The following is a 15,895-nucleotide window of genomic DNA, read 5'->3' as shown; positions in this document are numbered from 1 at the left end:
CTAAAAGCAGTGAGATGTGAAACAGCTAATGAAAATGGTTTTCATTGAGAAAAGTGCTCCCCACTATTTTTGTGCCTTATGCCACAGCTCTGATAGATACTGTAGACAGTGGATCCCATAAGCCAGTACTGTTTAGCCAGAACTTTGTGGGTCTCTGTATTTTAACCTCAATAACTGAAATCTCAATCTATCCACACCAAAGCAACTTTCAAATTCAGTTTAACATTTATTTAAAGTTGACTTCTTAGCAGTCACCTCATATCACAGTGACAGATAATATACTAATTATAAACAGCAATTTTCTCAGTCATTAATACACAAGAACTTGATTCTGGTACAAGAGATTCCTAGAGTCTCTCTCTGAAACCAGTGGGTCTGACCAGTCCATTCACATGGGTAATATACTCTCCCATTAGTATCTCTTAATACACGTAGTGTTTATTCAGCTATGCTTCCTTTTTTCCTCCTTCCTCCACCTGGGACTAAACCATCCAAAATTTCAGTATGACACTAAACAAACCTCAGGGTAAAGAACTGCAAAACTAAGATGTCCAACACATTCTCTGCACTAGGGAACTTGTACTTCTTTTACTGGGGGACTATGAATCCTGTGAAAACCTTCCTCTCCATCATGTTTCTCAATATACACCATTTGTTCTTCTTTTCTTTCCAAACCACATCATTTCTGATCAATAAGATTACAAAGTTCAAAAACTCCATGAAGACTTCCCATATAGCCCATTACCTCACTCCAGTAATTTGCCCAATTCCATTTTCTTTCACCTCACCTGAATGCCTATATGGCCCCATGAGTTTGAGCATAGTCACTTGATTGTGTACTTAAACTTGGCTATTCCATTATCACCTCTAGATCAAAATAATCTTTCTGCAACTTAATTTATAATTTCAAAACATGGCAAGATACCGAATGACTCCAGGTAAATAGTTTCATATATATTCATATAAATTTAATATGCCTATACATTTCCGTGGGAATTTTGTTAAAATGAAAATTCTGATTCAGTAGATCTGGGACACAGAGGGCAACTTTTAGGGTAAAGGAATCATTCTGTACAGTACTGGGGTGGAGGATAAATGATTCTATGCATTTGTCAAAACCCATGAAACTGTATATCACAGAGTAAATGTAATATATGCAAGTTTAAAACATAAACCCATGTGACTGAGGATCCCAGGATAGAATGCAAACTGATATATGAATCTAACTATTACAAACTTATGACATAACCACACTGAAGGGGATGAGGGGAAGAAAGCTACCTCAAGTAACTTTGGAAATCAGTGTTCTGACTAGAAAATATAAGGCTAAATATAATAGGAACTGTACACTGTACATAAACACTGTATTTTAGTTGGTAAATCTGTTTCTTCTGGGAGTATAGTCTAAAAATTCTGAAACTACTTTACTTGTATACTGAGGTTGGAGTGCATGCATGGTGGATGGCAGATGGTGGGAGCCAAGTTTCTCTCTACTAGAGATGGAAGTTATGAAGGTACAAGAAAGGAAGATTAGGATGAATCCTGTAGTATAGGATTAGAATTGGAGACAACAGTACTAATTCATGTTTACCCTAATATGCACACAGATGGGGGCTTCCCTGGTGGCACAGTGGTTAAGAATCCGCCTGCCAATGCGGGGGACATGGGTTCGAGCCCTGGTCCGGGAAGATCCCACATGCCACGGAGCAACTAAGCCCGTGAGCCATAACTACTGAGCCTGTGCTGTAGAGCCCACGAGCCACAACTACTGAGCCTATGCGCCGCAACTACTGAAGCCCACGTGCCTAGAGCCCGTACACCACAATGAGAAGCCCGCGCACCACAACGAAGAGTAGCCCCTGCTCACCGCAGCTAAAGAGAACCCACGCACAGCAACGAGGACCCAACGCAGCCAAAAATAAACAAATAAATAAATAAAATTTTTAAAAATGCACACAGATGGACAGACACAGAAACAACTATAGATACACATGGTTTAGTATATATAAACATCTATAGATTGATATAACTCTGTCTGCTCTGTCTACTGAGAGGACTTGAAGCAGTGACACCTGAGTAGCAACCCAGCACCCAAATCTTGGTTTCTAATTACCCTTTTCTCCAATAAAAGAAACCAGCCAGGGCTCTTTGGAGAAATGGTTGATTCTAGGGCAAAAGAATGGGACACAGAAGCCAACTTGAAGGCGTTCCCAATGGGCAAGGCTAAAACAATTTGAACAATAAAATTAACCTACTGGATTATAACCCAAAGAATAAAATATACATAATAAGTCCGTGCTTATATAAGTGAATGACAGAATTAATGAGGGAGAAATTATTTCTTTATAGAAGAATTCCATTTAATATTATGTAGTTACTCCCTCCCAGCAGGAGACAGAACTTAATTCCCACCCATGCCACCACTCACATCCCTTGAGAGTGGGCTAGACATAGTGACTTACTTCCAAAGAATACACTATGGAAAGAGAAAAACAGTAACTTTATAGTGGAGAAACCTGGCAAATACTACCTTGGTCAAATGATAAAGGTTAACATCATCAGTAATGTCAAGTGGATATTCTGCTCCCCATATGATGTGACCAGTAGAGCACTTCATCTCTGTGATACTCTTTCTAAAAACTGGTAACTGATAACCCTAGTTTATCCTAGCAAAAAAAATCAGACAAATCCAAATTGGGTGATGTTTTATAGGATACCTGGCCAGTACTTCTCAAGACTGTTAAAGAAATTAAGGAAAGACTTAGAAACTCTCACAGATCAGAGGACACTGGGGAGAGTTAACAACTGAATGCAACATGGTACCCTGGACTGAATCCTGGAATAGAAAGAGGGCATTAATGGAAAAACAATAAAATCCAAGTAAAATCTGAAGTTTGGTTAATAGTTGTTTGGTATTTTTTAAGACGTTTAAAAAGGCTATAAATCTGGTTTCCCCTTCTGGAGAATGGTAAACATAGTACTAAATACATCACAGGAATTTTGGAAGGAATAGCTACAATAAATTAATGTAATGCACCATGTACACCATGGCTCAGTCAGAGTAAGAGCTCAATAATTACTGGTTGCCATTATTACTGAGAAATGAAATGTACCCAACTTCTTCCTTGCATGGCCTATGACACAGTTCTCTGAGGGGTTCCCAGAAAATAAAAAGCATGTATAATGATATCAATAACAACAAGTAGCAAGGTGGTGAATGACTCCATGCAAACAGCTTCATATATAATGCATATGAACTTATTATGAATACATATCACTTGGGAATCTTGTTAGAAAGAAGATTCTGAGTCAGGGGGTCTGGGGTGAGGTCCAAGGTTGAACATTACAAACAAGCTCCCAGGTGATGCCAATGCTGCTACACCAAGTACCACAACTGGAGCTATAACTTTTCTATTTCTGTAATGTTTTAAAATTTTTCATAAAAAATACAAAAAAAAGTTTTCGCCACCAAACTTTATGTCTTCGCCACAAATACTTGTATTTTTAAACACAGAACTGTACCAGCTATAACCCGCAAGTCATCAATATCTTAAATAAGCAATGACTTAACCAGTATAAAAAAGGGGCAACTACACATTAATATTTGCCCCATTATCTCACGCCTGTGAAGATAAAAATAATGTCTTTGAAAGTCAAATCACATACAATTCTCTTATCTTTACCAATTAAAAATTAGTCTAAATACATTGCAGTAATCTAGATTAACCACAATTTTCAGAAGTCCCGGGAAAATTTTAATTCCGTGAATTCGGTTTGGAGAGAGTAACCTATTACCAAAGCTCCTGATTAACAGTTTATTGAGTTTTCAAAGCATAAAAAATGATCTTAATAAATGATCTGAGATTCAGCAGCATGTACAAGATATTTGAGGAAAGAGAAAACTAGTAGGAAAAGATGAAGAAAGTACATACTGAATCAAAAAATAGGGATTAACAAAAAAATGAGATGTAAAACAGTCATACTTTCCTACAATTAATGACATCACAGTTAATTTTAAAAACCAGTTTCTTTAACTCAATGATTTCTAGCCATTCTGGCTTTGTGATTTCACATTTTCCTGTCTTCCTTAAAATGCTTCTTCGCAAAAACTTTTGAAATTTAAGAATTGAACCTTTTAAAAAACACTCTGAGGACTTCCCTGGTGGCGCAGTGGTTAAGAATCCGCCTGCCAATGCACAGGACATGGGTTCGATCCCTGGTCTGGGAAGATCCCACGTGCCACAGAGCAACTAAGCCCGTGCACCACAACTGTTGAGTCTGCACTCTAGAGCCCGCGCACCACAACTACTGAGCCCATGCGCCACAACTACTGAGCCCATGCGCCACAACTACTGAGCCCATGCGCCACAACTACTGAAGCCCGCACACCTATAGCCTGTGCTCCGCAACAAGAGAAGACACCGCAATGAGAAGCCCGCGCACCACAATGAAGAGTAGCCCCCCGCTCACCACAACTAGAGAAAGCCCGTGCGCAGCAACGAAGACCCAATGCAGCCAAAAATAAAAATTAATTAATTAATTTAAAAAACTCTGAGATAACATCAAAGTAAGCTCAGGAAATACCATTCTATTGCCTTTAAAAAATGTTCAAATTCATTTATTGAAAGAAACTGATTTTGATGGCAAGAAATCTTGCTGGTATGTGTATACATAAAAGCAATGTTTCCAAAAACGGTATACCATAGAAGTCTTTGATAGGATACTAACAGATACATGGTGAAATACGCAGCCCTGTCTTCAAATTAACTTTGACTTGGTGTTCCTTAAATTTAACAGGTCATTTCGACTATCTGGCTTTTTTCTCAAAGCCTTTAAAAAGTGTTTAAGTGACTCTGAATTTCTAAAAATGAGATTTTCATTTAGAACATTTCCATTGATATTTCCTACTCACTGCCTACTCAAAACACTTCCAAAGTTGAGACCCAAAGATTCTTGAAGCTTAAAACAATTAAAATATTTTCAGTAAGCCAAGGAAATTTAATTTCAACAGAGTTCCTCTAAGTAAATATAAAATTTACACACATATATATTTAAAACATATTTATAAGTATGTTAGGTCAAGCACTGTTAATGCTATAAAAAGCTATAATATATCAAGGAAAAGAATTCTTTTAGGGACTTCCCTGGTGGTCCAGTGGTTAACAGTCCACCTTCCAGTGCAGGGGACATGGGTTCGATATGTGTCAGGGAATTAGGGTCCCACATGCTGCAGGGCAACTAAGCCTGTGTGCCACAACTACTGAGCCCGTGCACCACAACTAGAGAGCCTGTGTCAGAACTACTGAGTCCATGCACTCTAGAGCCCACATGTCACAACCAGAGAAGCCCTCGCGCCGCAATGAAGATCCCGCGTACCGCAACTGAGACCCAATGCAGCCAAATAAATAAATAAATAATTTTAAAAAAAAATTCTTTTAGAATCAGGTCAACATAGCTCAGTTGCCAGCTCTAGATCAATTCTAAGTAGGTAAGACTGTTATAACACATCACCAAAGTTTCCTTCACTCTGTGATAATTTTTCATAAGCATACTATATAGACTAAACAATTAAAATAAATTCTCAAATTTACGTGGGCAAATTTACATTATTGAAAATTTAATCTACAGGCAAGCAGAGAAATTACTTCTGAGTATTAAGCATTTATCAATTGTCCAAAAATTAGTAAAATGTAACCATGTATTTATGGTCTTTACCCACAAATCTATTTCTGGAGCAAATCATCATTCAAGTTAACTTTAAAATAAAAAATGTCTAACCAGGCTTTGAAAAACTTCATTACAATTAACAACAGAAATCTAGAGAGTTGGGAACTGATGCTTTGAAATCTTCCAATAGTATCTTCAGAAAGCTTAACTTCAGTTATATAATAAACTTTGTGCTAACTTGAAACTGAGGTACAGGTGCATCCTGACACACGTTTCTTAGTAAATAAGTTTCAAAATTGTCAGTTATAACATAGCCAAAGAAACGTTCTCCTGTGTATTCTTCTTCCTTTCTGTCAATGGTTATGGAAAGGTTTTCACATCAAAAGAAGCAAAACAGACACTTTTGAGTAGAAAGCTAATCATACCAACTAAAAATGCCAAATGACTTCTTGCTTAATTCTACTTCGTTTCATAAATTTCCATGAAGGAAAAAAAGGAAATCTGAAGCAAAAATACATGTAAAAATTCTAGCCAATAACAATCAAATTCTACAGCATATATCAATTTTAAAAACAAGCATAGGGCTTCCCTAGGGGCCCAGTGGTTAAGAATCCACCTGCCAATGCAGGGGACACGGGTTCAATCCCTGGCCCAAGAAGATCCCATATGCCACGGAGCAACTAAGCCTGTGCACCGCAACTACTGAGCCCGCGCTCTAGAGAACGCTAGCCACAACTACTGAGCCCACGTGCCACAACTACTGAAGCCCTGGCGCCTGGAGCCTGTGCTCTGCAACAAGAGAAGTCACCACTGTGAGAAGCCTGCGCACTGCAAGGAAGAATAGCCCCCGCTTGCTGCAACTAGAGAAAGCCAACAAAGACTCAACACAGCCAAAAAAAAAAAAAAATTAATCAATTAAAAAAAAGATGTGTGCTTTATTTTTTAAAAAAAGCATATTTCTCCCCTCATCACTCTATATTAATATTCATAGTTATGGTGACTTTTGGTTTTTGCAAGAAAATCCCTGTATCTATAAAGTTCACCTCACTCTTTTTAACTAGGCACAATCTCCCTTCTCTGTACTGCCTTGTTATGAAAGCTTCTGGTATGGGGGCACTGAGGCTTAGTAACTACGGTAGAGCAAACGAAAAGGACAGCGTAACAGCAGAAAGGAAGAAAATGAAAGGAAAACAGAAGCAGGTCTCCCTTCTTCAGATAAACACCAAGGCAGTTGCAAGAACTAGATAACCTGACAGCCACGATTCTAAGAAGTACATAAAACCTATATGGTAGAAATCATGACTCAGAATAATTAGAGAATATACATTGCATTTACTTAAAATGAGTATGCATTGTAAAAGATTCAAGTAAACTTGATTTCACAGGGTTTAATTTTTTTTCATCTCTACTATATCAAATTTGATTTAAGACTCCCTCTTTGCTTTACATATGGCAGCAAAATACATAAAAGATTACTGGAAAAGGTAAGGGGTCAGAATATAACAGCATGTGATCTCTCTACATGCTCAACCAGAAGATTTACTCTCAAGAGTCTTATTTCCTATTTCGTGGGTAGTTAGGCTCCTGCGTTTCCCCTAGATATTTCTACCTATTAACCATTTCATTGTTCACCAACGAACAAGAGAATGTGGACAATGTGACTCTCCTATTAACTTACTCCAGTCAATATACCTGTAGAGATTGGAATCAAAGCTGAAACTCAAAGGTCTTCTAGTTTAGCCCTTCAACTTTGGCGTTTCCAGTTAAACTCTGTTGTTAAATACTTTGTATATTAAGTAGTAGGATGAAACTTCAAAATCATTTAGTTCAACTCTCCTTATTTTACAGTTCAGAAGTCATTCAGAGAACGAGTTAGTGCAGAGACAGGTCAACTCAGGTTTTGTAACTCCTAGACCAAACTTGTTCTACTAAATCATTCTGCTTCCCATAACTACTCCTTGTTTTCTATGATGTTCTTGTTATCCAAACATTCTGCCTGTGAAACTGATAAAGTATACCTAGCATAACCAGAAAATCCCAAGCCTCAGGTCAAATACATATCCCACTGCTTCATTTTCTATCCAACATTTTCCTGAAGCCCTTTTAACTGCCAAAACTTTCCTGTTCCTTGTCCTTCACATTTCTCCATCACTGTAATTAATGTTTCAGTTATGTAATATTCTATGTTATATAAAATATGATGCTAATTATAATAATATAGAGTGCTCATTATAGCAGGAACTATTTTAAGACCTTTACAGGTAGCATTTCATTTAATCCTCAACTTTAAATAAGATAAATAATACTATAATCCCCATTTTATAAATACAAAACTCTAAGTCTCAGAGGCTAAAAAATCTGCCCTAATTCACACAGCTAATAAGTACAACTGGGTAAGTAATCAGGCAGTCTGACCCCAGTGTCCATATTCCTGACCTCTCTATATGATAAGCATATATGATAAACATATGTAACTACATGGGATTGCATTATTAACGTGGCTGGTAACTTAAAACTGGGGGGCTACAGAAGAATTTAAAAGTCTTTGTATTTGAAGAGGTTTCTTACACATTAAAATAGCTTAACATGGCTTACTCCCATAAACCATATCTTCTTTGCAAAGACATGGCCCACGTAAGAACTCTTAACTCAGTCATATATAATTAAAACTCAAATTTGAAAAGGTAATGGGGGAAAAAAGTGTTGCAGCAATACTCTAACAAATGTCCAGATCAGCAGTGTCCAAAAGAACTTTTGCCATGATAGAAATGTTTTCAATTTTTCTCTATTCATCACGGTAGCCACTAGCTACATGTGACTATTCGGCACTTGAAATGTGTCTAATGTGACTAAGTACTGAATTTTGAATATTTTGTAATTTTAACTAATTTAAATTTAAATAGCCACATGTGGCTACTGACTACTACACTGGACAGCACAGGTATAGAAGACAAAATGCCAGAAAAAAATGAGTAAAGAAATTCTTATGGCCTTTATTTGGAGAGTGCAATAACAGTCAAATCAATTTAAATGTCTTCCTTTACTTGCTCTAGTTTCAATTATTAACCCAAACAATATAGACCTCCAAAGAGATTTAAGTATCCCAAACTTTCTATATTTAAATTTCTCTTTGTGCATCTCAATGGAAAAAAATAATTAAACTCTGTATTTTCAACAAAGCTTTATTTATTAGAAACTTTTTAATGTTTGGAGAGCTAACAGTGAATCTGAAAACTCTGCCACCTATTAGAAAAACTAAAAAGAGTCACATAAGTTTTCAACTGTTTTCATAATAAAAACTTGATAATAAAGTACTTACCTTGACTCTCCACTACTGTTTCTAACACTTTCTTCATCACTGTGTCCATTCATTGTAAATATCAAGAAGTTTTAAAATAAAATATAAATCTTCCCAGTTTAAAAGACGAATATAAATACTGACTCCTCTTTGAATATCAAAAATTCACAGATGAATTTTCTTCAACATTCACAGGTTTCCTGGGACCCTCTGACTCACCTAAAAAAAAAAAAATTAAGAAAGTGAGAAAATTTCCTGTAGACAAAAAGATAAATAAGTCTATTTGGAACTTATACAAATCTATCTAGGCCAACTAGATTAGAGGTGGTAAGGAAGGGGTAGGGGGTCTTTTTCTCAAAATACCTAGGCTTCTATTAACTACATTCTTGACTACTTACTAGAATTTAGCACACCACTGCTTATTTTTGACAGAAAAAATTAAAATATTTGTGGAGCGATAGAACTTTTAGACTAATTGCAACCGTGTGTATATACCACACATTATAGACAAAAAACTAAAGCAAAATGGTAGTATATAACATATACATACGTTCCAAGAATAGAAAATAGTCTTATTAGATACTTGACCAAACAAATGAAATAAGGGGGAAAAAGGTTACCTTAACCAAGCACTAATTCCTATCACGAAGGACTTCGTATACCAGAGCGAGGGGAAGTGTTGAAAATGCTCACATGAGAACAGGAGAGTAAAAGTGTATCATGTAATCTTAGCCAAAATAATGTACAGGTCAAAATAAATGTATCCTTTCACAGGTAAACCGATAGCGCAGTTTTAAGTTTAAATAATACAGTATATATATCCAGTTTGGACATGCAGAGATTCCTCCGGGGGAAAAAGGTAACAGAATATACACTATGATCTTTTAAGTAGGGGGTTTGGGGCAGAAATCATGGACCAAGATACAGCATTTCCACCTTTCAACATATCAGCACAACACTGGAGAGTCACCTACAAGCCACCCACTAATAAACAAAGGAGATCTCTGGCAGGGGAGGGAGAGGAAGAAGCGGGGGAAGGAGACGTCAGATCCTTCCCCAGCCAGAAAGTACCGAGACAGACGACTGAGAGCAGAGCTGTCCTCCGACCTCAGCAAAGAGAATTTACTCCTACGATTATTTCCATTCCACAAAAAAAGAGGGGGGAAATAGGCTGCTGCCAACTTAATCATAGCAAACTCTGCATCTAGATCGGGATTTTAATAATCCAGAAACTACAGTCCAGTAGACTTAGCAAGAATTGTTATCTAAAAATTATTTCACGCAACATTTATTCCTAATGTTAAATATTAATTCCAACTAGCCAAAGAGATTAACTATTAAACAATTAGATCTTAAAAATCTAGGTACTCTAACAAACTGCCTCTCCCGAAAGTCTCTCTTCATTGAGAAAGTTCACTCCTCTTTTCGTTCTTTCTTTTTCACCTCCCTTTCGCCCCTCAAAATGGCTTTCTCTGTACTTTGTAACTTCCTTTCTCCTCCTCATTTTCCTTCTCAGAGTTAAGTCCTCTTTCTGAGCCCCTTCTTACAACCGTAAGTTCTGAAGCTCCAAGCACCCGCAGCTCTCTCCTGCCTTTCACTCGTCTTAACAATGATTCTTCCCTAAATCGTTAAACCTCTTCAATTCGCCTTTTCTTTGCCCCGTCTTTTATCAGTTGCTTTCCTCCTGCTAAGTTTTCAAGCGGTTCTCGAAAGGAGGTTGGAAACCTTCCTCCCCCGTCCGTCGCAGCTTCGCTCCAATCAGCCGGCCACCCGGACGCACCCCCCCCCCCACTCCCATCCCTCCCAGGGCCTCCATCTCGGTCCCGGAGTCTCCCTTCCCGCCTCAAACTTCCTACAGACCCACCCCGCGCCCTCCTGGGCTCGCCCGGGCTGCTGCCCCCTCCCCCTTCCCGCCGCTCCCCACGTGCTGGGAGCCCGGGTGGCGGCGGGACCCACGCACCGGCCAAGCGCACAGCTAGCTTCTCGCAGCTTTCCCCTCGCGGCCCGGCCTGCCCCAGGCCGAGGAAGCCCGGTCTCGACCGCCAGCTGCACGCCCGTCCGGAGAGAGGATGCGGTCTTCGGCGCCGGCCTGCTCTCGCCACTCACACGCCCCCTGAGCCGCGAGTCCATCCGCCGCCGCCGGCCCTCTCAGACCGCCCCGGCCTATGCCCGGCGCCCGGCCGCTGGGCCGCCGCCCGGACACCGCGCCGCCCCCGCCCTCCGCCTGGCCAGCTCCCGTCCTCCCCGCCACATCCAGACCCGCCCGCCGACCCCCTTCTTACCGGCGGGCGTGCAGGCTTCGCGGGGCGGAGAGAGCCAACTCGATCGGCGGCCTCCCCTGTGCCCGGGCCCGCGGTCTCCGCCACCAAGAGTCCTCGGGCTCCGGGGGTTTCGGGGTAAGCAGGAGTCCGTGAGGGCGAGAGGGAAGGGGAAGGACGCGCAGGAGAAGGGGAAGCCCCGGCCCGCGGCTCCAACGCGCTATCCCCTGCGGAGCGGATCCAACAATCAATTCATTATTAAAGCACCAACGGCGAGGTCAGCAAAAGCAAGAAGTAACGAGTCGTCGTCTTCACCGCGGCCGCGCGCGCGCCCCCGCTCCCGCCGCTTATCGGCTCCCGGCAGCCGCCATGACGCCGAGAGAGCTAGCGCAACCGTCTCCGTCGTAGGCGCCTCCGCCGCCGCCGCCGCCGCCGCCACAGAGGTAGCCGTTGCCTCCGCCTCCCGCGCGACGTAAGCTTCTCGGCTCACTCCCCTTCCCCACTGGGCGCGAGGCGGGCAAGCGGGCGCGCGCACGCCGAACTCCACCAACTGGCGCGCGGACAGTGGGAGGGGCTACGTTTTGGAGTCGTGGGGCGTAGGAAGAAGACGATTGGTGCTGTGTCGGGGCGGAGGGCGAGTGCGCGCACGCGCACTGATGGGAACGCGCACGCCGGCCGCGCAGAGGCTGCTGGACTCTGGCTACCGTGGTGGGCTGTTGAGCCTTCCCCGGGTTCACTCCCTTAGCGGCCCGGAGTTGAATTCCGGGAAGTGGGAGCTGCAGGCTCGCTCCTTGCGGGTATGGAGGCTACTGTCACTCGGGGCGGTTGCGTAAGGACGTCACAACCGAGAGCCCGAGAAGGAACTAGGGAAACAGAGGGGTGGGGAGATATTGAAGACTGATGGGGCTTGGGGAGCCGCGGAAGGGCTGTGTTGGATAAGCCGAGGGGGCGGGGTCGAACGTGCGGTCGGTAGCCCAGGCCTCGGCCCCGCGCCGGGTCTGAGCGCCTGTCTGGAGAGGCGGGGAGGGGAATGCTGCGTCACACCAGGCAGCCTGGGAACCCAACTGTTGGGCCACTGTGGTCACCTCCCGCCGCCTCCTACGCTTAGGCGACCTGAGACAAAGGCTCCCTAAGGGAGGTGCGAGCCGGGCACCTGAGGAGGCGGAGAGAAAACAGAGACCGAGTTGTTGACACCCTGTGACCCTTCTTGACTCATTTGTGGGTAGCCCGTGCCCGGTTCAGGAATAAAACGTGTAGAACGTTTCCAGGTCGCTTCCTGAAGGGCTGGTGGAGGGTGCGGTGCCAAATCACTACAAAAAATGCAACGCGAGAGACGTTAGTAACTGTCGCAGGTTAGCGTACTGCAACTTAGTTGACGGTTTCTTTCATAACTGTAACTGAGGGCCTCAGTTACAACCTTTTAGATCTGTCCAAAGAAACACTACCTTTTCAAGCACGGGAGTGTTCCGCTTCTCTAAACCATTTTTTTAAGTCAGAATTATTTTACACTTCCATTATTTTTCTCGTCCACAGATCAGTCTTGAGTCAGCCCAGGTTAATGATAATTTCTGAAACTTTCTAATCCCATTCTTCAGTTATTTGATCTGATGTAAAGGACTGCCTTCCAAGTCAAATGAGTTTGAATGCGGTAGCTTCATTCCCAAAATAATTATTTTCACATGTGGGAAATATTCAAGTTTTAGTCTACTGTCTGTTTAAACAGTTTGTTCCGAGCCCTCAAAAAGATCTCCAAACATAACACCAAATATGTATTTATTATATGGAAAGGTATACTCACCCTTGGGGAGTAGGGGAAGGCAAACAGGTAGACACAGTCTCTCGAAAAAAATGAGTATGTCTGTGGTCAATGAATAGTGAAACAAAATGAAACACCACCATAGTTTGCAAAATGATCTATGCGCGGCTTCTTTTTTTATCCTAGTTATTAAATAGCTATAATTCTGGGTTGTGAGGAATAAAAAGATCTTTCAAATATTCATCTCTGAAGTCCTTAGAAACTAAGTGCTAATTTTTAATACTGTGCTTTATAAAATTATGATAAGGTGCCTTGATAATAGGAACTTCCTGTTCCTCGGACTAATTTATTTCTTGGATTACTAGAGTGGTAAGTAAAAAATAAAAACCCGAGAAAAATATGGCAGGTAAAGAATTTTGTAATCAGAAGTGTGATTCAGATAATAAAGTCTTCAATTATAACCATATTGCATTTTGTTACCTCACCAAAAAATGCTTACTGTATTGACTTAATCTGTTTTATATGTTTTTTGAAAGCACCTTTTTAAACTGAGTTGGTGTTTGGATGTGATATGCTACGTATAATTTTGAGACACTTGTTTTGCAGACAAAAGAAAAAACCTTGCCAAATTTTTAATAATATATTGAACCTTGGTAAAATTATAATATACTTTATGACGTCACAGGATTTTAGAATGACTATTGAGACTGTGGAGAAATACAAGGTAAGTGGAAAATTGAAAAATCTTACCAGTTCAGTTTTTTAAAAGTCAGTTGATAAATAAGACAAAAATATTTTTTGACCATATTTTATCTGCATAGTTAAATTCTCAGTTTCACTTTGTTTAAACAAACTGTATGTCTACTTTTTGAAAAGTCTACTGAAAACAATAGACAAACAGTAAATAATCTGAACACATGAATAGCAAAAATCCCTGAAAATTAACATCAACCAGGAGGTCTTTATTACTATCTGATTTTCCATTTGGGAAATTTCATATTCTTTAGAAAGAATATTACTTTTACAAAATCTGGGACAGCGCTTTATAGGTTCTTAATTCTGACATGCTCTACTAGGACTAGTTACCAATGGGTATCCTTAGGTGGGAATAGATTGAAAACCACTTACCCAGAATTGTGAGATGTGCAGCATAAAGACAGTAACAACTCTTGCTTTTCTGTTAACATTTTGGATGCCAAGATAGTATTTTAATTCCATAATTATGTTCTTGTTGCCTAGAGGATTTGTATACAAAAAGCTGCTAAAACAATCAGGACAATATTAAAATACTCTAGAATCTCAATCTATGACATCATTTCCCGGGTTTTTGCCAAACAGAGAAAGTGTCCTCCAAATATGATACTTAAATTTACAAAGTCTGCTATAAATAGAACCCATGAAATCCCAAGTCACCTTATAGTGAAAATTTACTGTACATTTTCTATTTTCTTGATCTTAAAAATTATAGGAGAGTAGCTGTGGTTCCCAGTGTTGGGCAGGGACAGGAGTCAGTCACCTTGGAAAGTTTTTCCTAATTACACATGCTGAACACTCCCTTTCTGAAATGCACAATTTCTAGGTTCTAAGCAGTGTTTGGAAAAACTAGATTGTTCTGATAACCACCAACAGCTCATCCACCTTGTTTATGGCCACTGTATTTGGAGATTTTTAGTGATAAATTCTTAAATCATAGTAAGTAAAATTTCAAATGTAACGCTCTTAGAGATGATACTAAGAAGCAACTGTGTATAAAATCTAATAGGTATTGAAGTGGATACAAAGATTTCACTTAAAAATTAAGTGTGCAGATGGGGAAAAGTGTTGTTTAAGTAGCTAACCTCAAAATATCAGATTGGTGCCTTGATGCTGTATCATTCCTTCCTCTACCCCAAATCCTTTGTTTACTGTCCATTTTACCTCATGTATGTTGTCTTCAGCCTTTCTCCTTAATCCCCACTACTTTGTTTACTTAGGTTCTATTCCCTACACCTTTCCCTCCAGGTCACCCTATAGGCTTCCTTCAGATTTGAAATCTAGTGATATCACTCCCCTGCTTCAAATACATATGTTTAAGTGTACCACATATATTTGCATACGTAATATTTTAATTACTTTGTTCACAATATGATTCCAGCATTGCATCCCATCATTCCTAGCAGACACTTGACACTCCAGCCATACATTTCTCCAGGTCTTTGGGAATGTATCAGTATCACTGTAAATGGATATAGTCCATCTGTCTTATGAATCATTTTATTTTAGATGTAAGTAAATCAATAGCTGTTGAGTACACTGACAAATTGTGCCAAAACCCTACGAGACATGTCATGTAGCTCTCTCATTTCCCTTTTAGGAAATTTTGTATTCTGCAAATACAGCATATCGTTATATTGTAATAAAGCATTTGTTTCCATATTACATTGTGAGCTCCTTGAGCAGACTCTGTTTCCCATTGCATTATATCCACATTTATTCAATACATTGCATACCAGGCATTCTACAGGGGTGGGGGAGGGAGGGTTATAATAGAGCAAACACAGACACTTTCAAGAGTTAAAGTCTAGTGCAAGAAACAAACACACTTGGAAATCATAACTGAGAAAAATGGTATGAAGAAACATAGTGCCGTGAGAATTCATAGTTCAGAACCCTAGTCCCAAAAGTCTCCCTAAAGGAAGTGACATCTGAGAACTGAGAATTTTTTTTTGAATTTTATTTTTTTATACAGCAGGTTCTTATTATCTATTTTATCCACATCAGTGTATACATGTCAATCCCAATCTCCCAATTCATCCCACCGCACCCCCCACCCCCGCTTGCCTCCCTTGGTGTCCATACGTTTGTACGCTACATCTGTGTCTCTATTTCTGCCTTGCAAACCATGAGAACTAAGAATTTAATGTGGATTAGATAAAA

The 15,895-nt window shown here is 40.3% G+C and overlaps 1 protein-coding gene across 4 annotated transcripts in view; it reads right to left on the bottom strand.

Annotated features, from left to right (window-relative positions):
- The window catches only part of CHD1 (chromodomain helicase DNA binding protein 1), an 82,350-nt gene extending 66,660 nt beyond the window's left edge, over nt 1-15,690 (bottom strand). For 2 of the 4 annotated variants that reach the window (XM_060009108.1, XM_060009109.1), the window contains exons 1-2: nt 11,248-15,690; nt 8,987-9,184 (exon numbers count right to left, since the gene is read on the bottom strand). In XM_060009108.1, the coding sequence (XP_059865091.1) occupies nt 8,987-9,039 (53 nt within the window). In that variant the 5' untranslated portion in view covers nt 9,040-9,184; nt 11,248-15,690. The remainder of the gene's footprint in view (nt 1-8,986; nt 9,185-11,247) is intronic. The other 2 variants (XM_060009106.1, XM_060009107.1) reach the window with 1 other exon arrangement.
- Between the last annotated feature and the right edge of the window lie 205 nt (nt 15,691-15,895).

Source organism: Delphinus delphis, chromosome 3, assembly GCF_949987515.2.
Source record: "Delphinus delphis chromosome 3, mDelDel1.2, whole genome shotgun sequence".
NCBI lineage: Eukaryota > Metazoa > Chordata > Mammalia > Artiodactyla > Delphinidae > Delphinus > Delphinus delphis.
The sequence above is the reverse complement of the archived record's forward strand: the minus strand, read 5'-3'. Positions and strand labels throughout refer to the sequence as shown.